The sequence below is a fragment of the Myiozetetes cayanensis genome, unplaced genomic scaffold, assembly GCF_022539395.1.
Source record: "Myiozetetes cayanensis isolate MyiCay16 unplaced genomic scaffold, myiCay2020 scf6-25, whole genome shotgun sequence".
In the NCBI taxonomy this organism is placed as follows: Eukaryota; Metazoa; Chordata; class Aves; order Passeriformes; family Tyrannidae; genus Myiozetetes; species Myiozetetes cayanensis.
Genome location: NW_026087853.1, coordinates 39,426,812 through 39,452,474, shown reverse-complemented (window position 1 = coordinate 39,452,474; position 25,663 = coordinate 39,426,812). Strand labels below are relative to the sequence as shown.

Below are 25,663 nucleotides of genomic sequence, written 5' to 3'. Positions count from 1 at the left end.
AGTCAACTAACACCTCATGAGTGGCACTGTCCTACCACATTAGGTCTGATTTGTAGTAGTGTTGTTAGTGGGAAAGCAGGGACAAAAATCTTCAAGAACTTACAGAGTGGGAACTGGTCATTCTTTGCATCTGTCTTGGAAACCAGTGGCACTATTTTAGAGGTAAAAGGAAAACAACCTGTGCAAGGAGAGAGTGAACAGTTGCAACAAATGAAGTCTTGTCTCTTCTTACTTTTGATATGCCTGGACCTGTAAACTGGCACATCACTATATATTTATCACCCTAATGAGAACTTTCCCCTGGTGTTTTGTTTTGGTTTTGATTTTGCATCAAGTATACTTTCCTGATTAACATAGGGTCATGTTGCTGCTATGCCTGACTGCCTGATTGTCTCAGTGATATCAAGCTACCCAGTGGCTTTGCAGTACACACTTTGTGAGCAGCAAATACTACACCTGTGCTTTTCTCAGTGCAGGGATTGTAAGAAATGACATGGGAGCAGAATTTTTGCATGAGGGATCTGTGTCCCTCCAAAATATTGGAGTGTGCTAGCTACTTACTGTTTTGGGGAAAGGGAGTCATTGCTACTGTCTGAAATGGATTTGTATTCTAGTAGTGAATGATGCGTGTACAGAATACCATAATAGCTTAGGTTCGTCCACTCTTCAAACTTCTTATGGCTAAGCTTGTCACCCGGATACTAACGTTGCAGCACTTGCATGTTGAGCTATGCATTAGAAACCACAGGCTTGTCTGAAATGGCAGACTGAGGGGAGGGGAAAACCCTTTTTACAAATTCTTTGAAATAATCTGAAACAAAAGTCAGAGTTGTGAAGGATTTCACACTAATAATTCATGATTCCTCTTCTATTTAAGCTGGTGATGATGAAGAGGCGCCAGGCACTTCTCAGGAACACCACTTCGCTCCGCTGCAGAGGGCTGGTGCAGGAGTCAGTCGTCTTTCCGGGCCCTCCTTCCTCCACACTTCTTCCTCATCGCAGCACTCGGAAGCTTGCAACCAAAGGCAGGAACTGCACTGTCCATCCCCACGCACCACCTCGTCCTGCAGACCCCCGCACCCCCGCACAAGGAGCCCACCCCTCTCCAGCTTCGATCGCCAGCTTCTCCATTCCCATGCTCAGCAAACAGACATGTTCGGGCAGTTCTGCCGGGAGCTGGTGGCCATTCATAGGGACATGGCAGACAGCATGCATGCCGTCAGTCAGAGGATGGCTGACCTCACCAGCCAGGTTGGCCAGATGTGCCAAACACTAACAGAAATACGTAATGGGGTCCAGGCTTTCCATAGGAGACAAGATCCTAGTGTCATGCAAGGGTCTTGTCAGCAAGAAGCTTGCCCTACCCAGCCCCCAGAGGCTAGTGCAGAGTCTAGCCAAAACCCTCTAAAACAGACGACTCCTGCACGGACGACCAGGTCACGAAAGAGAAAACATTTTTAATCTCTGTCATATAAAGTAAAGAAGGGTGCCCCTTCCTGAGCTGCTGCATGCTCACATGGCTTGTCTATGTATATCAGTATTCTGTGGGGAAGGTAAACAGCTGACCCAACCCATCCACCCCCCTGCTAGCTAACAGAGCTATATGAATTATGGCAGCTAAATAATAGGACTGTGCCTCTGCAATGGCAAAGAGGAATCTCAAGTATTATAGAGCTTGGAATGTTGGACGTCTTTCTATTCATAGAGACTAGGAGTTTTCACTGACTCCCCCATGCTTTAAATGCTCTATAAACTAAGAGATGCAGTAGGAATCATTATCTGGATCTCTTTCCATACCTGTGAAATGTTATTTATACAGACAACATGCTACGGAGCTCCCTTTGCAATTGACTAACAAATTTACCCTACTATTGCTTTCCCATCTTTTTCCTGAAAATTAGTATAGGCAATATGTGGAGAAATACAGCCTTATGCGTCTGAAGACTCTTATTGCTCATTCTTTTATTGTGCATTCAGCAATAGCAAGCAATCCAGGGCTTACTGTGACTTACACACAGTTTTGGGGAGAGGGGTGTGAAAGAGCTTTTGCAGAGCAAGGAAGAAATCATGATGTTGAGGACAGGTCTGAGCACAGCGGTTTTAGACTTCTGAGAAAGGGCTGTGATGACATGGGCCTGGATCCTGCAGTACCAAATGCACTTATATTAAAGAATTTAAATTTTGTTTGCTCTGGTCTGAAATCCCTACTTACCCTTCACAGTTGCAGTTAAAATATAATCATTTCATAATATGACATTTAAAGAGAATTGTGTCTCATTATTTTCTTGCACGTTGTAATCTTCAGTTTTGAACAACCTCACCTCTTCAGAACATGAATGACTGCACAGAAACAACAAAAGATATAGGGCCTGCTTCTGACCTTAAGAGCAGTTTGGTTTTGTTTCACTGTAATTCTGTCAGCTTCAGTGCAGTTGCTTTGCACTTTTAGTGTTATTTAGGGTGGGATGTGTACTGTGTTCTCTTATTGTGAAGAGTTTATTGTCTAAATTCACAGCTACATAGATTAAAGTCTTAGACATGTTGGTTTTGTACTGCTTTCTTTCCCCATAGAGATGCAAGAAAGAACTGTGTTACGACATTTGAATTGCTTTAGTGCTGTGTGAGGTTCCCATTTACAACCCTGATTCTGGAACTAGGCTTTAATAGTGTCACCTCAAGTGGTGATAATGTATGTGGCAGCTCTTTCATAACATGTCTTTCTCCTTGATTTGCACATCTGCATCTACCATGCTGCCCCCATTTTTGGAAAAATCTGGATCATTATCATGATCAGCAGGGAAAAGGGCCAAGGTGTTAACCACACACAGCACACCACTGCTCTCCAGGCTGTCCTGTGATTTTTGGAGGCAGGTTGCAGGAAGCTCTTCCATTTAATATGAATGAGCATCATCATGCCATGTCTGGGCTACAGACTTGGCCAAAAATTTACAGAAACTTCAGTGAGAATTTAACATAGGCAGCATGGTAAAGCAGAAAGATGTCTTGTTTTGTGTGATCTTCAGGGATCTTCTTTAGTCTGTCTGACCTGTCCTTTGAAAGTATAGTGCACTAGCTTCTCTTCTGGAAAGTTCATTGTATATCTGCTGTGTCAGTGCATACCTGACCTGCTTTTCCTTTTTTTTTTTTCCTTTTTTTCTAGATGTTCTGTAATTTTAATTCAAGTAATTTATTTTTAGTGGTGCAGTAAAAGGCCCTTGCTCAGGGAAGCACTGGTCTGGCTAGGAGAAAAGCCTCTTTTCTGAGGAATGACTCAACTGATTTCATGTAGAGGATATTCCTTGTAGTGCTGGTCCCAGACCAGGGTGTAACTTGCTCACCTTCCTCTGAGGATGTCCTTTTACTTCTGTTGTAATATTTGTATTCTGCAAAAGTCACAGTCTCTCTTCAGATGAAAGGGAGATTGGGAAATCTGGCAGAAGTGGATCTAATTTATGAATCAGAGAGAACTGAAAAAGGGTGATATGTTTTAAAGGCTTTCTGAGTCAATGTAATGCTGCTACTGTATATTAGAAGTGGTATTTTATATTTTTGTAATATTTGGTCTCTGCTGATGTTCTCCCATGGGTATACTGATAAGATTAGCTCCTCTGATGTTGTCCAGAGGGATCTCTTATGGGAACCCTTGGGTCTGCAGAGAAGGAGACTCCTGCAGGTGCTGAGCACTGGGGGGAGTTAGCATCATTGCTACCATCCATTTGGCCACACAGATTATGTTTAGAAAGAGAATCCTGATGAAACATGCACAGCCCTCAATGCAAACCCCTAAAGGCTGGGCACTGGTCAGGAGAAAGGACCTTTTACTATAAACTGCATGATATCTCCCCAAGTTTCCTCTGTGGACTATTATAGATTGGTCCATATCCGGGGATGTATCTCCTGCCCTGTGTAGACCCCTTGGTGGAGTGGCTTTTCTGTACTGGCTCGCAAAGGATACTTCCTCCTGCACCCATCATGTTAACTGGCTGTTGAAGTAAGTGCTTGTGTCAAAGCAAACTGCTGTGCTCAACCCCAGTATCTCCATGTCTTGTACATGCTGAAAAAAATCTCTTTTTAAAAGTATTTTTGTTAAGAATGCAATAAATATATAACACTTTTAACACAGCTGCTGTTGAGTCATTTGTTTCTCTCATACAATTTATGGCTTTGCTGGTAACAAGCCTGTCACAGATGTGGGTCTCCTGGAGACACTCAGCATCAGAGCGCTGAGGCAGGGTCTGGGGATATGGTATCCTGGGGCACCAGCCTGGGCTGGTGGCAGCTCTCTTGCACAGGATCTCCTGCCTTGGCTCTGTGCCTGATGTTGATTTTGGAAAGGCCAGTGGCCTGCTCCCTGCAGTGCTCTACCCTGCCTGGCAGGGTGACATCAGAGCACTCCCAAGTCCAGATGGAAGGTAAGCAATGCAGTGGGTAGGAGGGTGGCATGAGGCAAGGCCGGGGGATAGCATAGGGAAGAACTGTAAAAGCCTGAGCCTTCCTCCAGCTGAAAAGGTCCCCTTCCTCTTCACTATCTATTGTGGAGGGTCTGTTCACCTCCTGGGAGGAATGATCCCAGCTGCCAAAAAATAACCTTGATATTTTTCGGGGCATGCTCACTTGGCCATTTCAAAATGTGGCAATTTGGTGTCCTAAGTGGGCTGTGGCTTAGAAAAAAGTTATGTTTATTTGCTGCTAGCTAGAACGTCTATGAGAAAGGTGGTCCTGCAGAGCAAGGAACTGTGCCTCTGACAGCAGTGGGGTCGATTGAAGCCCCAGTAGCTGCAGCTGGGTCATAACTGGGTCTCCATGGGTACAATGACTGGTCCTGAGTAGCCTGGGCAGGATTTGTGGTGTTCATGAGCCTGACCCGTCCCAGGGACTGGGCAGGACATGAAATTACCTATTTGTGACTGGTGGCAATTCATCTTTGTAGGACTGGGTGCAGCTGAGGGTGGCTGGATCTGTCCTGGGAGCAGTAAGACTCCACTCCTCCTCTGGGGATCATGGTCCCTTGGGAAACCTGCTATGCAAGCAGGGCTGTGCCCATCTGTGTGCATTGCTTGGGTCAGCCTAACTGTGCCTGTCCTGGGCATCCAAACCAAGGTAGCCTCCTTGCCTCAATCCAGACTGAGTATTTGGCATTGGGAGGGGAACTGGGCACTTTCCAGTCTTCACAGGAAGGGTTGGGTTGTTCAGGGTGTGAGCACTTTGGCCATGGGACATGTGTCAGAGAAGGCAGATCCTGCAATCTCCTCTGCAGGCAGTTTGTGTCCCTGGATCACCAAGCAGACTGCCCTTTTGTGGAATGACTTTCTCCATCCTTGGAAAGCACCTGTGGTGTGCAGCAGCACTAGGTGTCTTAGACCAAAATGAGGTTTATGCAGTCCTTTGTAACTTGTGTCTTTGGAGCTTCTGGGGACACTGGAGCCCGGGCCTGGGCAGCACTGGTTCATTTGTGTGGATGATCTCGTCCCATTTACCTTACCTCAGGGAAGTATCACAGGTGGAAAGCTTCCTTTCCAGGAGGGTAAACCACCTACTAGCTGAGAGCAGCTGTGGGGAAACATGTTTGTGACTGGATTATTCCACAACTCTGTTAAGGGCTCTTGCTGAAATTGGCAGCGTTGGTGGCTGCAGGAGGCCGGATGGGACTGAGCGGCCAGGCAGTGTGCTGCAGGGTTGCAGCAGTGCTGCAGCTCGGACCCTGCAGCCTGCGCTCTCCTCCCAGATCCTCACTGCTCCAGGAGCTGGCCAGGGCTACCGGACACAGGCAGCAGAGCTGAAGGACAGTTGAAGGCCTGCAGAGGCAGAAGGAGAATGATGAATAGGAAAAGGATGCTTGTGCTTAACAAAATGCTTAGTAATAAGCATGTGACTGCACTGGACCATCCTGGCACTGCTCCTTGAATTCCTCAGTGCCACTGGCTGTGGGGATGTGAGTTCTGTATGTTGTGTTAAGGATCTCTGAGTGACTTGTGGTTGGTAAATCTTTGCAGGTAGCCAAGGTCCTTTGCAAGGGTACCCTGATCTTGTAACTGTTCTGTTGTGGACAGTGGGATGCTAGGAAGCATCCTGACATTTTGCTTGGACTGGGGAGAGCATCCTCTAGGATCTCCTGTGCTGCAGAGCATCAGACTGATCACAGCACATTGGTATATTTCAAGGGCTGTGTATCTCATGGCTGGCTGAATGCCTGATCCACCTTTTGGTGAGGATCACTAACATCCAGAAGCTACAGCCTGGCAGCTGTGTGCCATTGCAGGGCCTCCTTCCACTGTGCTGGTCCAGGTCTCTCTTCCTTTTCAAATACAAAAATTCGTAGCTTTAAAGTTCTTTTGTTTTGTGACCAAAAGTAAAAGAAGGGTTAATAAAAGCCAATTTTGGCAGTGCCAGAGTCTACTGTTTAAAAAAAAAATTACTGAAGATAGAGGAGAATCCTGGGTAGCACACATTAGGAAAAATACAACTGCTTCCAGGCACATGCACAGTTGCTTAACATTAAAACCAGAATTGCTGGAGTCTCAGGCAGTCTGAGGCACTGCAGACTTGTTTTATGTGTTTTGTGGGAAGTTTCACCAAGTTTGTGACCTTATCTGTGTGGGTTAGTGCGATCACGTGCAGGTGGGCTTGTGTCTTAATTTGTGCATTCACGTGGCTGGAGAAGAGAAGAATATGCAAGGAAACTTTGGCAGATTTCTTAAGCCAAAGAAATATCTATCTATCTATATATATAAGGGAACTTGGGCAAGGACTAGTAGCAGCAGATGTCAGAGGAGCCATATGCCACTTGCCTTCATTAATGTTGCTGCATCAGGGAGTGCTGAATAACAGAGGTGAATGGCATAAGAAAAGAATAAGCTTTATCTGTGAACTGTTCGAGTCTGCTTTGGGGTCTGTACATGCCTTGATGGGTCCTCCTCAAGGTCCTGGGTAGGTGGTGCAAGCTTATGCTGGTGGCAGCTGGAGCCAGTATTACCAAGCCTTTTCCATGTCCTCTAGTAGGAACATGAATAGTGTGAGAGAAAATAATATGACCCTAGTGATAGATCTCTGTCTTATCAGGTTGCTTAGAGTGGGAATAAATACAGTTCGCTGAGCTGAAAATTAGCTGTTTTAAATCAGGAAAATAAATCCCATGCCCAGAAAGTGATCTTTCTGTCAGCATTACCAGGAGATCCCCACACTGTGGTGCTGGGGTTTCCACTTGCAGAGCTCTTTGTACTTTTATGTCACACCCTGCTGAACTCTCAAGTGCAAAACCTTCCAGTGCTGGCACATCCTTGGGCTACCAGCACATGCCCCCATGCACATTAAGTATCCATGTTTCTGTCTTTAGAATCTCAATTCTGCTTGTCTGAGAGGAGAGAAGCAGGCAAAACTGTTACCTACTAAAAAAGAAGGCAGTGTTTTGGGAAAATAGGCAGATGAACCCTGCTGTAGCAACCCGAAACCCCACATTCTACCATATTTCAAATGTTCCTGAGAGCAGGGAAGGAAGCCCTGGGATGTGAAGTGATGGGGGGGAGTCACGAAGTCCTTGTTTCCATCCCTAGGCAAAAATATTTCTGTCCAGGAGAGTCTGTGTCACCCTTACTGGCAGATCCCCTTCAGGCTGGATGTCCTCTGTTGTTGTCTCTTCCTCAGTAAGAAATTGACACCCTGGCTTAGTGCTCCCTGGGTGTCCATGCTCATTGTTCTGTATCTCTGGAAACTTGCACATCATTGCTTATAACTCCATGCTTTCCAGTCTGGCTGTGTTGATGGCTCTCTCTGAAGGTCATTCTGGCTTCTTCATAGTTGTCATTCTGATACAAGGTGGGGCACAGGAGAGAAGTTTGTGCTTCACACCTGCCTTGTCACCTTGCCCTCAGGTACGTCATCATCTCCCGGGAGGAGAGGGAACAGAACCTGATGGCCTTTCAGCACAGTGAGAGGATTTACTTCCGTGCCTGCCGTGACATCCACCCTGGGGAGAAGCTGCGGGTGTGGTACAGTGAGGATTACATGAAGCGGTTGCATAGTATGTCCCAGGAGACTATCAACAGAAATTTCACAAGTGGTGAGTCCCTTCCATTTCCATCCTCTCTCCTGATCCCTTTGGGCTGCCCCACTTGTTGGGCCAAGTGTGGTGGGTGAAGTAGGTGATGCACAGGCTGTGTGAGGAGAGTTGCATTTCTAGAAGCAGAGCATCTCTGGGTGAGAGCCCCCAGCTCTGCCTGGCATGGATGGATGGGTGTACAAGAGGAACAAGATAAGCACTGTCATGGAGATCGTGAAAGAAAGATTTGTGCTGTGGTGTGTTGTGTCATGTGTTGTGCTGTGTCATATCATGTGTGTGCTACAAAGGCCTGATGCAACACCCAGGGATCACAGAGCACCCCTGTCACAAGACTTTCTGGCCTGAAGATTGCCAAGCTGGTGATCCTACAGACAACATTAGGTTTTTCCTCTGAACATGCTGCTCCCTCTGGCTCCTGTGAGCTGCCTGTTTGAGGGAACTCCATTTGGTTTCCTGTGCCTATGACAGATATTTCCTCGGTGTGTTTGTATGTCCATTTTCCTCGTTTAATTTATCTCCTCTTTCTTCAGAAAGATAATTTGGGATCAGCGCGACATCAGCTAGAGACTCCTTAGTCTCACAACCTTAGAGTGTATGTACAACATACAGGAGGCTTTGTAATTATCAGACTGATTCTTCCTTGGATAGAAATTGTTATCTTATCTAAAGAGTAGCAGTGTTGGAACAAACCCAGCAGTCCTTTGGGCTCATATATTGTCAGCAATACAGGAGACTTTAGAGGAAAGCAGAAATTCTTAATGCATCTGTTCATCTATACAATGCTGATACCTGAAGTTAATTAGGAGCATTTCTTTCTAGGCTAGATGCAGAATGGCAGGACCTCAGAGGGGCAGCCACACTAAATATAACTTTGTAATTAAGATTCCCGTGTATGCTATTACACAGCTGCTGTTGCTGCCTTGACTTGGTAAAAGGTGTCTCCTCATCAGTCATGGGGTGGACAAGATGTCCTGAAAAAGCTGGTTTTCTCTATCACTTTAGGGTTATTATGCACTTGCAGTGTTACATCTTGGTGGCTGTACTTGGGCAATTCCCACTTCTGAATGAACATTGTTATGAATTTGGTTTTTTATATGATTGAACATTGCTGAGTGATTAGGTACAGCTTCAGTGATTTTACTGCAATAATATGCACACATTAGTCATCCAAATGGCTTAGTACTTTCTGAAAGTACAGCAAGACAGTCTGTGCCCTTGGACCAGCTGCTGTAGAGGGGCACCAAGGCTATGAGCTATTGCCCTGCCATACAGACATGCCTTTAGTCATGGTTTGCCATGGTGTGGTGGTTTGTGTGAGCTGAAATGGTAACTCACAGCCTGTTCTGTGCTACACGTGAGGTGAAGATCCGCCTTTGGACTTGTCAGAACCTGCCATAGCCTAACACATGCTTAGGTAGAAACCCATGTGGCTGCGAAGACCATTCCAGAATTGTCTTGCTGAGCTCTTCCTGCTGCAAGCTGAGCTCAGCCTGTGTTCACAAAAGGGGCGCAGAGATGGGGCATCACTTGGGCCATTTCTAGACTTGCGAGATATCAAAGCCTCAGCTGGGAGGGCACTGGGAGGTGGTCAGGAAGCAGCACAAAAATTTGTTGAGTCACCTTCTGTTTAAAATATTTCAAATCCCCTGCAGATGAGCCTGTGAAATGAAGTGAAGTGGCACAATTCATTAACTCACAGAAAAATGACATGGTCCAGGGTTTTATTTCTGTCGATAGTTTCTGACTCGCCTCATCATTAGAGCTGAGACCAATAATATGAGGGATTGTCTTGTGATTTTTAGCTTTTCCATAGGGTTGAAGCAGTCGGCTGGTTGGGGAAAAATCGCCAAGAAAGAAGAATTCATTCTCTAAATCCCTACCTCTGGCAATAGTTTTTATAGTCTGTAACAGGGAAAATACTAAGACAGAGGCTCAAAGCTTTATCCATAGAAATTCTCGTCAATGTGTTGAAATGAGATCTGTTGTTATGGATTCACTAAAGAAGGGGCTGGGATTCCCAGCCAGCATCCAAACCCAATCCAAAATCCCATCCATTCAGGCTAGCCCTTTTTACAGTGCCTTACTCTAACTGTTTCAAGTCTTGCATCTTTTCTGCATTCTTAGCATTGCTCTCCTTAGAGAGGGAATGGTAGCTTTTGCTCCGTAACTCTTATGAAAGCATGAATACACTTTAAAAGCAAACAAAACCAAAAATCAGCATAAAGCAGCGTCTTGTTTGGGAAGCCTTCAATGCTTGAAGTTATTTACAAGATAGAAGAATGATGGAAATTGAGCCAATCCTATCGTCTTTTGAATTTTCAGGTAAGGAAATCTGGCTATTCCCTTTATTTTAAGCAGTTAATAATTTGTATGAGGTTGCCTTTTTTTTTTTTTTCCTATTACTGAATGGCCATGCTCTCAGACTCCACTGGGACAAACTACATGTCCCCTCCTTGGCGGGCATTCACCCGTTGTAGATCTGTTGACAATGAGTACCTTAGGTTTTAAGAGCGCAAGTTATTTTTACTCCTTTACCTTTGCATTTCTGGAGCAGCCTCCAAACTGAATGAGAGTAAAGGGGCTGGCAAACTTTGTGCCATGGCATGCACAGATGCTGGGGTTGTCATGGAATGGTGTAAATGTCTCACTGCACTGCTGTACCCTTGATACCTTTTACCAAGTCAAAACAGGCACAGGACTTCCAGCCAGCCAAAATGGCGCTTAGGCTCTGGGTATTAGGTTACACTATGATCAGTTATTCACCTCATAGTCTTCTTCCAGCACAGGTTTGTTATACGTTTAGGTTATACAAGCTGCCTGTAGTTTCTCTTCTCTTTAAAGTGTGTGGGTTCTACTCCGCTATGGCTACCCAGGACTGTCTCTGTTTTTTCAGACATGCCCATTAGCAGGGCTTCTCCTCTTGCAAGCCTCAGTTTCCACTGAGTTGTGTCGGTTCCCTGGCTTGTAACACAACGTGCAGACCTGCAGAGATCCAGTCTGCCTTTTTGTTCTTTTTTTGTTTGAGTTTTAGATTGAGGGATGTTGCTCAGTTCCCAGTGATAATCCCCACACCCCATTTTCCTTTCTAGGAGAAAAAAAGTTACAGAGTGAAAAGTCAGAAAAGAACATAGAAAATCAAGAGGATGCAAGGGGACCACTCCACTTCACCACCTTAAAGCAAGGGAAGAGCCCCTACAAGCGCACCTGTGATGAGGGGGAATCTCACCCCCAAACAAAGAAAAAAAAGATTGACCTCATCTTCAAAGACGTTCTGGAGGCTTCTTTGGAGTCTGCCAAGTTTGATGAGAACCAGTTAGCAACAAGTACACCACTTTCCATCAGAAAAGCATCTAAATACCAGGCTGAAGACATCTTTGAGCAGTGTGGCAGTGCCATGCAGCACGGCTCCCTGAGCCTCAGCAGAAACCAGAGCGAGGGGGAATGGAAGGTCCCCCACAGTTCCTCTTTTATCTCAGCCAAGGAGATGGGCATCCTTGAAGATGAGGAAGAAGAGCCCCTGTCACTCAAAGCAGACAGCCCACCTGAGTTGTCACTGGCCTCTGCACAAGGCAACTCCCATGAAATCCCCACCACATCCTTCTGCCCCAACTGCATCCGTCTGAAGAGGAAAATCCGTGAGCTGCAGGCTGAGTTAGACATGCTGAGATCTGGGAAGTTACCTGAGCCACCTGTGTTACCGCCCCAGGTACCCGAGCTCCAAGAGTTCTCAGACCCCACAGGTAAGCCCTGCCGAGTTAGAGCATTCTCCAAACCCTGCCTAAGGAGAGTAGTCAGATGCCTGTGTGCTGTATACCCACCTAAAGCATTTTGCTCTGAGTATTCAGGTGAACCTGTGGTTCCATGGAAGGTTCATTGTCAGGTTTTGTGACTGGGTGGGCCAGGAGCTGACGCTGTGGGTACAGTGGAAAACACTGTCTGGGAAAGACTCTGTATGACAGCTTGCTCTATTTGTTGCCATTGTAATCAATAATACACTGCCAATAAAAAAGACATTCCATTGCAGACAGTTTGTTTGCTGTATTTTTGATGCATTCTCTTTCAGCGGAAGCCCCTCCACAGTACCTCACATGCTACCAAGGAAATCTGAATGACTCTGTGGTAACACTGAAATGTGCTCTCTTTGTGTATGAAATGATGTCCTGCTGTGTCCCTTGTTGGAAATCCCTCTCTGTTTCCTCCACTGCCTTAACACAAGCATGTGTCCCTTTCTGAAGATACATTTCCTTTCTTCCAGGAACATGCTGTCTAGCAGCCAGGACTCTTCAGTAAAGGGAACATTTGGGTCAAACAATGTATTGTTCAAGTGGCCAGGATGTAGTGTCCTTTCTTGCTGTTCATTGTGGCATGTTGGAGGCAAAGTTCATATGCAGAAATACTGATTTCTTTTCCTTTCTAAGCCATGATTCAAATTCTATCCATAATGTGTTGTGGGCAGGAGAGGGGAGGTTGTGTCCAGCTCATTGGGCAATGCTCTACTGTCACCAGGAGAATACTTCTCTAGCTCAGCAACTTTGTAAATATCATATTTTTCCCTTTTTTTTTTTTTATTTTTTTTTGTTACAGCTTCAGAAAGCATCATCTCAGTTCCCACCATCATGGAGGATGATGACCAAGAGGTGGATTCTGCTGATGAATCAGTTTCCAATGACATGATTGCTGCTACAGACGAGCCTTCCAAGATGTCCTCTGCGACGGGCCGGAGGATACGGCGGTTCAAGCAAGAGTGGCTTAAAAAGTTTTGGTTTCTGCGGTACTCCCCAACATTGAATGAAATGTGGTGCCATGTCTGCAGGCAGTACACAGTGCAGTCCTCTCGGACTTCAGCCTTCATCATCGGCTCGAAGCAGTTCAAGATACACACGATAAAGCTTCACAGCCAGAGCAACCTCCACAAGAAGTGCCTGCAGCTTTACAAGCTCAGGATGCACCCAGAGAAGACAGAAGAGATGTGCCGAAATATGACCCTGCTCTTCAATACAGCCTACCACTTGGCCCTGGAGGGCAGGCCCTACTATGACTTTCGGCCTCTGGCGGAACTACTGAGAAAGTGTGAACTCAAGGTGGTGGATCAGTACATGAATGAAGGAGACTGCCAAATCTTAATTCACCATATCGCCCGGGCTCTTCGAGAGGACCTGGTTGAACGCATCCGGCAGTCTCCCTTCCTCAGCATCATTCTGGATGGGCAGAGTGATGACCTGCTTGCAGACACAGTTGCAGTCTATGTGCAGTACACAAGCAGTGATGGGCCTCCGGCAACTGAATTCCTGTCCCTTCAGGAGCTGGGCTTTTCTACAACAGACAGTTACCTCCAAGCATTAGACCGGGCTTTTTCCAGCCTGGGAATACGATTGCAGGATGAGAAGCCAACTGTTGGCTTGGGAGTTGATGGTGCTAACATTACTGCCAGCCTGAGAGCCAACTTGTTCATGACAATCAGAAAGACCTTGCCCTGGCTTCTCTGCCTGCCCTTTATGGTGCATAGACCCCACCTGGAAATTTTGGATGCCATCAGTGGGAAGGAACTACCGTGTTTGGAGGAGCTAGAAAATAATTTGAAGCAGCTACTCAGTTTCTACCGTTATTCTCCCCGACTCATGTGCGAGTTGAGAGTCACTGCTGCCACTCTGTGTGAGGAAACCGAGTTCTTGGGGGACATTCGAGCAGTGAAGTGGATCATTGGGGAGCAGAATGTGCTCAATGCTCTAATCAAGGATTACCTTGAGGTTGTGGCCCATCTCAAAGATGTCAGTGGCCAGACCCAAAGGGCAGATGCTTCTGCCATTGCCTTGGCCCTCCTGCAGTTCCTGATGGACTACCAGTCAATTAAACTCATCTACTTCCTGCTGGATGTGATTGCTGTGCTTTCACGCCTTGCCTATGTCTTCCAAGGGGAGTACCTTCTTGTGTCACAGGTGGATGATAAAATAGAGGAGGCCATCCAGGAGATCAGCCGGCTAGCAGACTCACCTGGGGAGTACTTGCAGGAGTTTGAGGAAAACTTCCGTGAAAGCTTTAATGGCATTGCTGTGAAAAACCTACGGGTGGCTGAAGCCAAATTCCAGTCGATCAGAGAAAAGATCTGCCAGAAGACCCAGGTGATCCTAGCCCAAAGGTTTGATTCCCGCAGCCGGACATTTGTGAAGGCCTGTCAGGTATTTGACCTTGCAGCTTGGCCCAGAAGCACTGATGAGCTCATGAGCTATGGGAAGGAGGATATGGTACAAATATTTGAACACCTGGAGACAGTCCCATCATTTTCCAGAGAGGTTTGCAGAGAGGGGATGGACACCCGAGGGAGTCTGCTGATGGAGTGGCGAGAACTCAAGGTGGATTATTATACCAAAAATGGTTTTAAAGACTTGCTCAGTCACATTTGTAAATACAAACAGAGATTTCCCCTCCTAAATAAAATAGTTCAGATCCTCAAAGTCCTTCCCACCTCTTCGGCCTGCTGTGAGAAGGGGCGCACTGCCCTGCAGAGAGTGCGCAAGAACAACCGCTCTCGGCTCACGCTGGAGCAGCTCAGTGATCTGTTGACGATTGCTGTTAACGGGCCGCCCATTGCCAACTTTGATTGCAAAAGGGCACTAGATAGTTGGTTTGAGGAGAAGTCCGGCAATAGTTATGCGCTGTCAGCAGAAATGCTGAGCAGGATGTCATCTCTTGATCAGAAGCCGATGTTGCAGAGCATGGACCATGGCTCTGAGTTTTACCCTGATATTTAGGAAGGAATGCCTCAGATCAGAAAGCAGTTGAATAATTTTTTAATCTATACTCTAAACTTTGATATATTATATAAAATATATATATATTATCTATATTAAGGAAAAACCCACACTGAAAATTTAAAAGTTAAGACGATGTGCGTCTGATAGAAGCTAAGCAGAATTTTAAAGATTGAGACAATGTTTAGACATTTACTGGTGTCTCCAACCATGGCAGCTGCAATGTAGGTGGCAACATTTCATTCTTCAGAAGCATGTGCTGGGGCCATACTCTACATGTTCAAACCTAACAATCTATAAGCTACACAACGGGTCTTTGTCAGCCTCATCCTCACGGTGGTTTCCTTTGTATGTGTGTTGTCTGTTGTTGGGTTTAGAGTTTTGTTTTGGGGTTGTTTGTTTGTTTGTTTTCCCCTCAGTTTTAATCTCTGCCTCTCCTTTCATTGTTCAGTCCAGTTATTGAGCCATTTGAGCCTTTTGTTGGCAACCCTCAGATTTCTGATTTCCGACAGAGCATCCCGTGTGTTTATGTTGCCCTCAGCTCCCCAGCTCCACCCAGTTCTCTTCAGCTGAATGGAAGCTTTTTTTGCTCAAGAGATTACTGGCAGGAGGGAAGGGCTGAGGGCATAATTTTGGGTTTTTATTCTAACTTAGAAACAAACGCCTTCACTAAACTGTGATGCCCCTTTCTCAGTTCTCCCTACCTTTGGGCTGTAGAGTAATACTGGGCTTTCAGCTCTGTTTATGATAACCATAGTATCAGTCTATTATACATATATTATAACATGATGTCATGTGCAGACTATAAAATAGCAAAATAGAGAAGGCAGGGGGAAATTTTTGCATTTATATTTTTATATTGTATGAGATAAATATATATATATATATATATATACACAACTATTCATTCAAAACCAGGGCTGCTGTGGAAGCTAGACAGCCAATGAGTCGAGAGCCATCTCTGGATGGAGATTCAAAGGCTTAAAAAATTATATTCTAATTTACATTATTTATACTATGTCTTTATAATCCTAGATTGTTGTGGGTTTTTTGTTTTGTTTTGTTCTGTTTTGTTTGAAATGACTGAAAGAAAAACCTGCTGCGGTTTGGCGGCAGGAGCTATCAATGCAAGATTATCTTGGATTATATTCATGTGATGATGTCCTACAAAGGTTCACGTATTCTCTTGTGACCAAGGTAACATGTTCCACAGCACAGCAGACTGATGCCGGCAGGAAGAAGGGATGCTCCGCTTCTTCCTGTGAAATCTTTCTTCCTTTCTTGAAGGGATGTGGAGTCCAGCTGAAATGTGAATGGGGGACTTGCACCTTCCATTACAAGGAGATTGTTCTGTGGGCTTGGGACTCTTCTTTGTTTTGTTCTTTTAAAGTAAACAAGCTCCAGACATCCACACAATATCACTTCAGGTTAGAAAAGAAAAACAAAAAGAATAAAAAAAGCAACAACCAACCAAAAAAAAAAAAGAAAAAGAAAAAACACAAACCACACAAACAAAAAAGGTGCAAAAACTCCACAGATGCTAGTGCCTTGCCCTGCTGATGTGGCATGGACAGCACCAACCTGATCAGACCATCATGGGAGTGAGACCTGTTGTCCAAAAGGTGTCCAAGCCAACATCTTCTCACTTCCCAGAGGGATGAGCTTTGTGCCAAGCTGTGTTGTTTGGAAACATGATGGTGGTATCAGCAACACTGAACCTTTCCTTTCTCCTGTTACCCCCCTGCCCTTGGTCTTGGTGCTAAGATATCTCTAGAACCATTGCTGCTAGTTGATAGCTTTTCATTTATATAAAAAATATATATATATAATATTATTTTATTTTTTAAACGTTTTTGTTTGTTTTCAATGGAGATGTAGCATGTTTGGAACCGATCTCTCTCAGAGTCACTTTCACTGCCAGGGTTCACGCACTGTCTTCCCCGGGAAAACACACACTTCTACCTAGGTCTCACTCACCTCCTGCTAACCCCTTTGCCTTCAGTAGAACTTCACAGCCAGCACTGGGCAGAGGCCTGCAGCCAGGCCACTGGTTCAGCTTTCAGACCCCACAGGAACAGCTAGACGGGTTGGTCAGAGTTTTGGAAGTGTTTGCCGCTGTCCCTGTAGGACTGAGGAGGGACTGAGCCCACCCAAAGCACTAGTGGTGGCCCATCCTTGTGCCCTGTCTCTGCCCCCTTTGCTGTAAAACGGGGCCTTTTGGTCAGACAGCCCAAGTGGAGTAGACCAGACCCTGTGAATATAGCAGTGAGAGCTGGTCAGGCAGTGTACCCTCTGAGGCAATGTACCCTCTGTAGCACTTACTCCCTCTGCCTTACCTCTGACAGCACGTGCAGCCTGAGGGTAGCTCGGGCAGGAGGGGGCACCTGCACCAGCATCACCCACCTTCTACCAAACTGCTGTCAAGGGTGTAGGCACTGGGTGCTTTTCCCTGTGGTCCTCATGGAAATGTCACAAGCTAGGTAGGTCAGGGCATCACACTGTCGCAGCACAGGGACATCGATATGCAACACCTAGCAAGCAAAAAAATGGCTTTGTTTGCATTTTTTTCCTGGTTTTCCCTATAAATTATGTGATCAGATTGACTGGAAACCCTCTGCCAGCTGCGCAGACTTGGACGGTTGTTTGCCTGACCATATAGTCGGGATCTTTCTACACAAGTTGCTTGCAGCTCTCCAGGCCTGGTAAATAGGGTGCTGCCACTAAGCTTATGGAGCTGCTGCCTTTCTAGGAGATGGCAGGCTCCCTTCCTTTTAAAACGTAAGGAGATGCAAAAAGATAAAAAAATTAGAAAGATTGCTGCTCCATTAGTTTCTGACCTGGAGATGGGCAAGGTGAGCATAGATCATAGAGTCCATAGGAACTCCATTCACTCTTTGAGGATAGAGTTGAAAAATCACCTGCCTTTCTGTTAGCAGCAGCAGAAGTTCCTTGGCACAGAACCCCATCAAAGTGCCTGGCCCACGTGGAAGGAAGGGATACTTGAGGACAGACTCCAGACACCTTTGGAGACAGGAGTGCTCCCCTGGGGCTTGTGCTGAGGGGCCTGTTTACAGCTCCTGATATGAGCCTCTTAACTTTTGCCACTGGGGAGGAAATGGTGCCTTGCCATCTCGGCAAGAGCTGCCAGAGGCCCTATTCAGAAATGATTCCTCCAATTTGTCACTCCTTTCCTTTGCTTCACTTGCAATTCCTGCTCTCATCAGTGACACCTTTCATGGGCCGCTCTTATTCCTAATGGCAGAATGAAATGTGCAGCAGTTGGGTTTTTTTCTCCAGGCAGTCAGCTGACACAGGGAAAGTGCTTGTTTCTTTAGCAAATAACTTTGCTTACACCTGCAAGTAGTGTCAGTAGGAAGCATGATTCCCTGCCACTGGATGTTACAGATATCCATGATGGGAAAGGTCAGACTCCTTGCATTGGTGATGAGGAGAGACAAGAGGTCAGCAGAGCAGCTGACCCAGCCCAGGCCAGCTCCTTCAAGACAATTGCCTATTTACCCCCATGTCAGAAAATAATCCTGGCCTTTGTCACAGGCTAATGCAGGTGCTTTGCAAGCTTTCCCTCCAGGTTTACTTGCCTATCTCAGATCTGTAGCTCTTATTTTCATGGATAGTCTGTGGATGGAAATGTGCCAGCATGAACAAGATAGGGGAGAGGGAGGAATACTGCTGTAAAGTGCCCCTGGCTTACCAGTGCCCTCCAGACTTTCCTGGGATCAGGTGCATTTCTGTGCCCTGTTTGCCCAGGCCTGGCTTGGTGGCAGTGAGGCCAGGAGGCAGCAGCAGGCATGGGGAGGGTAAAGTGGAGCACAGGAGGAGGCCTCCTTGGCTTGGAGATCATCGTGCGTCAGGTTAAACGATGCCTTTCCTGCTGTGCTGAGCAAGCAAGAGGAAGTTGTTCTGAATGCATTGCTTACAGCATCTTGAACTTGTTTGGCTGCAAAGACAGAAGGGTTCAGTTTTTCTCAAATGAACTCTTTATTCTCTTCTTCCCCCTGCATCTTAACTATGGTATCTGACTGTGAATAATGCACACTTCCCCAGACCCTTGGGTTTGTATTTCTAGCCCATGGGATTTTTGGTTGCCAATTTCCCTTCCCCAGTTTTTGCTCAGGCTCCTTGCCTCTTTTACCCTGCTGTGAAGCAGAAATCTGTGAAGCACATTCAGACATGTCCTTTTGCAGGGCTTGCCAGTGTCTGCAGGGGTCTGGGCCCTCCAGCCACGAAACCAACCTCAGCAGGGATAATCTTCACAAGAGACCAAAGCTCTTCCTGTACCAGCAAAAGCACACAGGAGTTATGGTGGGTTGTGAGGGGACGCAGTGGGCAGGGTCCTGGTGTGTCATCTGCTTTGGGTCTTGAACTGACTGCGGCAGTGTCCCCCGTGCTGGTCATGCTTTTGCTGATATGACTATTCAGATGTGATTCAGGCTTGGTCCATCTCTTTCTCACAACACAAACTCAATCAGGTGGCCCGTGGTGGGCTCTTTGGAGTCCCCTTCCTTTCTTATCTTGTGAGGATTGCTGTTTGTTTGACCAGTGCGTAAGACAGCCTAGACAGCCAGCTTGCAGATAAGCAGCAACAGCCTCTGCTTTTGCAGATTCCCCTTTCAGCCCTGTCAAAAGAGGTCTTAAAAGCAGAGAAATGGTACGTTGATCCCCCAGCCGTTGTATACAATGCAGTAATGCCTATGCAATTCCTGTCTCCCTTGGAGACATGTATGATGTGTGTGCATGTAAGCTAGTGTATGTATACAGTACATATGCATATGGTCTATATATTGTATATACGCACATCCCAGTACATATACACACAGTACAAAAGATTAAAATCACATGCTTATATATCTATAAATAAAATCCTATATATTTATATATTTCTATGTTTTCGATAGATATAAAGATATAATATAGAGATAGACTCAACCACCCTTGTGTAAGGCTGGCCCTGTGTTCTAGCACAAGGCACGTAACACTGAAGACTTTGGACTTTGAAATGGTTTTAGCCATACACTGAGGCCTACATTTACATGTACAGCACTCTATGGAGAGGGGCTTTGCTGTGTTTAGGGCAAGGGGTTTCCTTGCTGGCATGTTATCCAAGTGATAAATAAGGTTTGTTTAATAGCGGAATGTCTTGGTAGGGAAAAATGCTTGAGTGTCCTTGTCTTCTCCCAAGTAAGCCTCTTGCTGAGGTCCTGTGTGTTCACACTTGGACAGATACATACCCCACCCTCATATACTTTTGTCTCTCTGCATGGATGCGTTTAACAACTGTGGGTGCTGGTGCTGTGGAAACGCAGCTTTCTGCTCTTCCGTCTGGTGTTCCTCAGTAGTTGCGAGCACCCTGCACTGGTCAGTGCTCACACAGCACCCATGAACATGAGTTCACCTGGGGGCATGGGTCCGTGACGCAGCCATGGTGCCGGGATAAAGGCAGCAGGAGAGCAAAGGTGTTACTGAGCAGAGGGAGGGTTACTGCCACGCATTCAGAGGTGGCAGGGATGGTATATGGAGCTGGAGCAATACAAATGAGAAGGAACCATGAATTTGGATCAATATGGATGGGAGTGTGTGATCCCCGCTGGGGACGCACATTCAGCTCTGTTGGGTCAGGCTGGCTGCTCCCTCAGGTCTCACAGCTACTCCTCAGCTGGTGAGCAGCCTGCCTGGCTTGGGTCCCAGGGAGGTTTTCTGGAGGAAAGGGTTGATGCGATTGTGTGGAAGACATGGTCAGTGATGCATGTGTGCCTTTGGGCCCCAGCACACAGCGTATGTACCTTACCAGGCTGAAGCGCCGAACGGTGCAGCCCTCTTGCCCTTCCCATGCAAAGAGTCACCTGTTTTCCCATGACCAGCATTTCCGTGCTGGGATGGGGGTGGATCTGGACAATAGATCAACCTAGTGTCTCCCGATGCTGTGGGATGGATAGCTCCCTCATCCCTCCATCCCTCCCTTCACACAGCTGCTTGTAGGCCACTGACCCTGCTGCATCCTGAAGCCTTTGGCTGACTCCTTAAAGGACCCGAGCGGTGCCTCTGGCCAGTCTGGCAGCTAGTGGTTACTCAGTGAGCTGCTTCCCCACAAGGTTTGAAGGAGGAGGTTTGCTTTTGCAGCTCCATGCCTGGCCTGGCAACCACTGCACTCCTTGCCATTTGTTTTGTTTGTTGACTTCAGTCTGAAGGAGGGTGAGTTGTAATTCTGACGTCCGAATGACTCGTTACACTGGTATTGCCTGAGCAGACACTGTGCAAGCTCCCCCCCAAGCCCCATCACACACCTCAGTGCCCTCTCCGAGGCCTCTCTCCTCCACACAACTGGTAATCCACCTCAGCCGCCCCTGCCTGGCGGCGGCTCCCCACTCTGCTACAGCCCCTCAGCTGTGCAGCACCACGGGGAGCTCCTCAGCACCTGTTCCTCACAAACCTCAGAGACAGTTTTCTCACTCCCAGCTCCCTCTTCAGATGCCACTGACACTCGCGTAAGCTCAGCCCGCGGCCTCGCCTCCCACCCGCCTGTGGTGGTGCTGCCGCCCGGCGAGGGGCTCCCATGCACTGCACCTCATGTCAAATAAGCTCGCTGGGCTACGTGGGGGAACCATGTCTCATATGCTGTAACGTCCCAAATGCTACAGGAGGGCTACAGAGTTTTCTGTCAGTCGTGGCAGCCTCATAGACTCACCCGACAGTTAGCAAAAATGCATTTCTACTTCCAGAAAACGAGGCTTTGTCTCAAACCTCTCCATATCCACATCCAAGCACAGCCCTGCTGAACTGTTTCAAGCGATCTCTCACCCACCCACTCACCCACCACACACACATATGAAATGAGAGAAAAATATCTAGACGTCTATTACTACATATGTATTAATATGTTAATATCACTCTTTTTGAGAACATTAAAATGTTATTACTTTACAGACTATGCTTTATAGTACCTGTGTGAAAGGACCTAGGACACTGGATACGAATAGAGCTATGTTGATATATCATAGTATGTACACGAGAACTTTCCTTTTGTCATATTATCCTTGTAATGTAAAATGATTGTTAATAAAAAAAATTAAATTTATCAAGTTGGGTTGCTAATTCTTTAAATTGTTCTTGAAACTTTATGTCATTTTCCCAGACCACAGGTGTCTAAGCTGATGCACTTTCACTTCCCCAGCCCAGGATTGTAAGGAGCAAGTCCAGTCCTAATTAATTGAGAAGGGTTAATTGCAGCTCTCTGAGGTGCTGGTAGTTCTCCCTCCTGAGTAAGTGGCTCCCTCATATGCTGTGTCACTGCAGCCCCTCAACATCCTCACCTCAGTGATCAGGTCTAGCATATCCTGCAGTGGAGCTGCATCATTTCACCATGTGCTGGGTTATGCCGGTGCTGTGCCAAGGCTGCAGCAGGCGGAACAGCAGAACAGGAGCTGACCCCTTCCAGCAGCCCAAGGCTGCCCCGGGTCAACACCAGTGTAGCTGTGTCAGAACACACTACGTTTGGGAAGGGGTGCAGAGTGAGTGCCCTTGAGGCTCTGTGCTCCCTTTCTAGTCAGGTACAGTGGCATTATTGTTGGCTTTGCTGTGGTGGGCTGTGCTTGTAATACACATTAACAAAACCTTGCATGTGTGCCTGGTTTATTTTGAAGGATGGAGAGACTTTTCCTGAGCTCTGCGTGCTCCAAATCCAAATTGGACTTTTTCTATCCTTAAAAGAAAGGGCTGGCTTAAATTTAAGTTATTCTTTGACGTGAAGTTTGACTCGAGGCTGAGTTCACAGTGGGTTAACTAAAAGTGCAACTTTTAAAACAGTTCAGTGAAATAAGAATAATCTTGTACATCTAGGATCTTACATCTGCTAAGTCAGTGTGGGTAAGAGAGACAATCTCTGAAACAAGTGTGTGTGTCCATGGATTAGCACTGGGCTGAAAACAATGCGTTCTTGGGCTGAACCTGGCTGATTCTGGGGATACAGCCCACGGCAAAGGCACCACAGGGATTATGGGTTACCCTTCCTTCACTGCAGCTCAGGTTTGCGTGGTAGTGCAAGCAGGGACAACCTGGCAAAGGTTTAGGCCACCCCTGCTACATGGTGGCAACCATAGCTAGAGAGAAGCATAGGCAGAAAAAAACCCTTTCCAGCACAAAGTTGCTTGCTCAGCTGTAAATGTGTCCATGGGTCAGGGGAAGCAGAAAACGCAGGAGCAATCTGTGCACCTGATAGTATGGATGTGGCACTGTGTACTGCAAGTGTTGATACCGATAGTATTGCTGGGCTTCATTATGTAGAGGTGAAAGCATTGACAGGGCTGGCTCTTTAATTTAATCAAATGTGAGGGATCCAAGTTTTCCAGTTGGTCTTGGGAATGTATACCACTGGATAAACAAGTGTTAGATGAAGTGGGCAAGCAGTTTACCCCTCTAACAAGGGTTTATGCAATGGATACATACGGTATGAAAAGGGTTTTACTCTCCATTTAGAAAAGGCTCCGCAGTCATATGAGTGCTCACAGTCTTGGGCTTTAACCTGATGCCCAGCTGTGTTGCTCTTGTGGCTGTTCTGGTTGCAAGGTGGCAGTGCAGCTTGCTAGTCCTCAAAAGGAGGAGAAATTTGGATGGAAATTCTGGCTTTGTGGAAAGTTGGGGGTTACAGGACCCTGGGCCTAGGGGAAGCATGCAAGTGGACCCATCAGTCCCCACAGGTAACAGGGCTGTGCAGAAGCTTTGGTTTCAGAGTAAATGCCTCCAAATTTTAACAATGGAGAGTAGCCACAGGAGCTGGAAGTGAAAGGCAGTTTTTAGGCTGAGAAGTGAAAATAGCTCCAGATTAGTGATCCAAAAGAAAAGGTTGTTTTGGTGACTTCGCTGAAGTCATCAAGCACTCCACATATTACAGTTTACCATTTTCTGGCAACTTTCACTGTAGTGATTTAAAATCACTCTTTTTTTGAGCAGTAAGCAAACCCAGCAAAATCCTGGTGGTTGTCAGGGCTTAGCTTCAGTTTAATGGGCTCTGGGTTTGCTGGGCATCTGGCAATCAGAGCTTGAAAGGTCTTCTCTGGTGTTTTGCCTTTGCTAGTCAGTTGGCAGCACACAAAGCAGGACAGTGCTTCACTTTCAGCAGCTCAACCATGTGTAAAGAGTCAGAGCTGCTTGTGAAATGCATTGTTGGGTTGTAATTCATTTCCTACAGGCAGTCTTGTGCTGTAGATTCTTGTTCCTCACCAGCGGCAGTGATCAGCCTCCTTGCTGACAACTTCAAACCAAGGACTTAAAAGCAAGATCCCTTAAAGCAAAGTGCATAGGCTGAGCTCGTGTCAGGAAGGGAAGCTTGCACAAATTTGTCTGATCTAGGGCTAAAGGTGTCCTTCCTTTTTAGGACCACTGATTTTCATGACAATATGAGTGAAAAGAAAATTGAAAAATTCCTTTGTGATGGTTGTTACAGCATTAAAGCCTGGCATGCCCTTCCCCAGCTCTGCTGGTGTCCTGGATGTGCTCCATGGAGATGGCTGTTGTCAGCAGCTGGCACTTGAAACTTGATTTAGCAAAAAAAACCAAACGTGTTGTTTCTTCCTAGAAACAGGAGTACAGGTGCCTGTGATGCTAAGAGCTTACAGGCATAACCAGAAGGGGTTTGCAGCTCTTCCTGGGGGCTGTCTTCACTGTCTCTCCTGAGGTGGAAGGGAAAGCATAGGCAGCTGAGCACATATGTGGTTTTAAACAGGCACCCTGCAAGGGGTTTAAATCAGAGGGTAGGGGCAGGGTGTCTGGGCAGTGCCAGGTCTATCCCTGCGGTGGCACCTAAGCAGTGGGCACAGGGGACCAGAGCCTATTTCTGGCAGAGCTGTTGCACAAATAGAGCTGCAGTTCGTTTACAAGGGGCTCTAAAAATATCTGCAGGATAATCAAAGGCTCCCACAGAATAGCATATGCGCTAACTAGACTTTTTGATTCTCTGAAGTTTCCTGTTTGAAGTTGTTATGATCAAGAGGAAAAACAAATGTGGTGTCTGCATGGCTGTCAGATGCCCTATTTCTGGGGATACTGGTGGTAGCGCTGGAGGCACACGGGGGTGGGAGAGCCTCACGGAGGTCCCAGTGCTGGAAAGGGGAGCCATGTGCAGCAAAGGGCCAGGGTTTGCAGAGCTGTGCTCCAGACCACCATTGCACTTTGTGGTGCTTGGGAGAGCTGTCTGGAAAACTGGATAGTGTGTAGGTTTCAGGTCTGACCTACCTTCTCAGGGACATCTTGGGGCCCCGTGCTCACTGATCACTGGGAGTTCAGGGAAGTGGAGGAACTGGATGCAGACCTTCAGGTCTAGCACTGGCAGTGGCTGTAATACAGCTGCTGGATTAGTTTACACTCTATCCTGGCAGACAGAGGATTAGGGGACAGTCCCATTTGAATTTTTAAATACCCTGGGGGGAGAAAAAGCTTCTAATAAATCTGAAGTGACAATGAACAGCAGGGTTAAGAGAAGAATGGTTCTGTGGCAGCTATTTCTGCTTTTCAATATGCTGGGGTGGGAATTACTGAGTAACCCTGCATGAATCCCCCAGGTGGGAAGGATGTCCCTGTCAAATGCACCACCCATGTTCAACTCCCCGTGCAGCAAAAATAGAGCTACTTTCCCTTCACCTCTACAGAAAATTCTTCAGTGGCATCATCCTTGCTGTGCAGCTGACAGTCTGGTGGCACCCCTCTATATGAAGCCAGTAGCAGCCTGGGGCTCCGGCAGACTGCCTTTGTTTTTTCTCCTTGTGCTTTAACACTGACTGTGATGGGTGAGAGAGTGCCCCCAAACTGTCAATGAGGTAAATACTTCCCCCTCCTACTCAAAAAATCT

General features: G+C 46.6%; 1 protein-coding gene across 6 annotated transcripts in view; it reads left to right on the top strand.

Moving 5' to 3' along the window:
• Window positions 1–21,898, top strand: part of PRDM11 (PR/SET domain 11) — a 49,400-nt gene extending 27,502 nt beyond the window's left edge. For 3 of the 6 annotated variants that reach the window (XM_050336382.1, XM_050336381.1, XM_050336383.1), the window contains exons 6-8: window positions 7,869–8,056; window positions 11,146–11,796; window positions 12,641–21,898. In XM_050336382.1, coding sequence (XP_050192339.1) covers window positions 7,869–8,056; window positions 11,146–11,796; window positions 12,641–14,805 — 3,004 coding nt within the window. In that variant the 3' untranslated portion in view covers window positions 14,806–21,898. Of the gene's footprint in view, window positions 1–877; window positions 4,123–7,868; window positions 8,057–8,144; window positions 10,379–11,145; window positions 11,797–12,640 lie in introns of those variants that run through there. The other 3 variants (XM_050336385.1, XM_050336384.1, XM_050336386.1) reach the window with 3 other exon arrangements.
• Window positions 21,899–25,663: the final 3,765 nt, after the last annotated feature.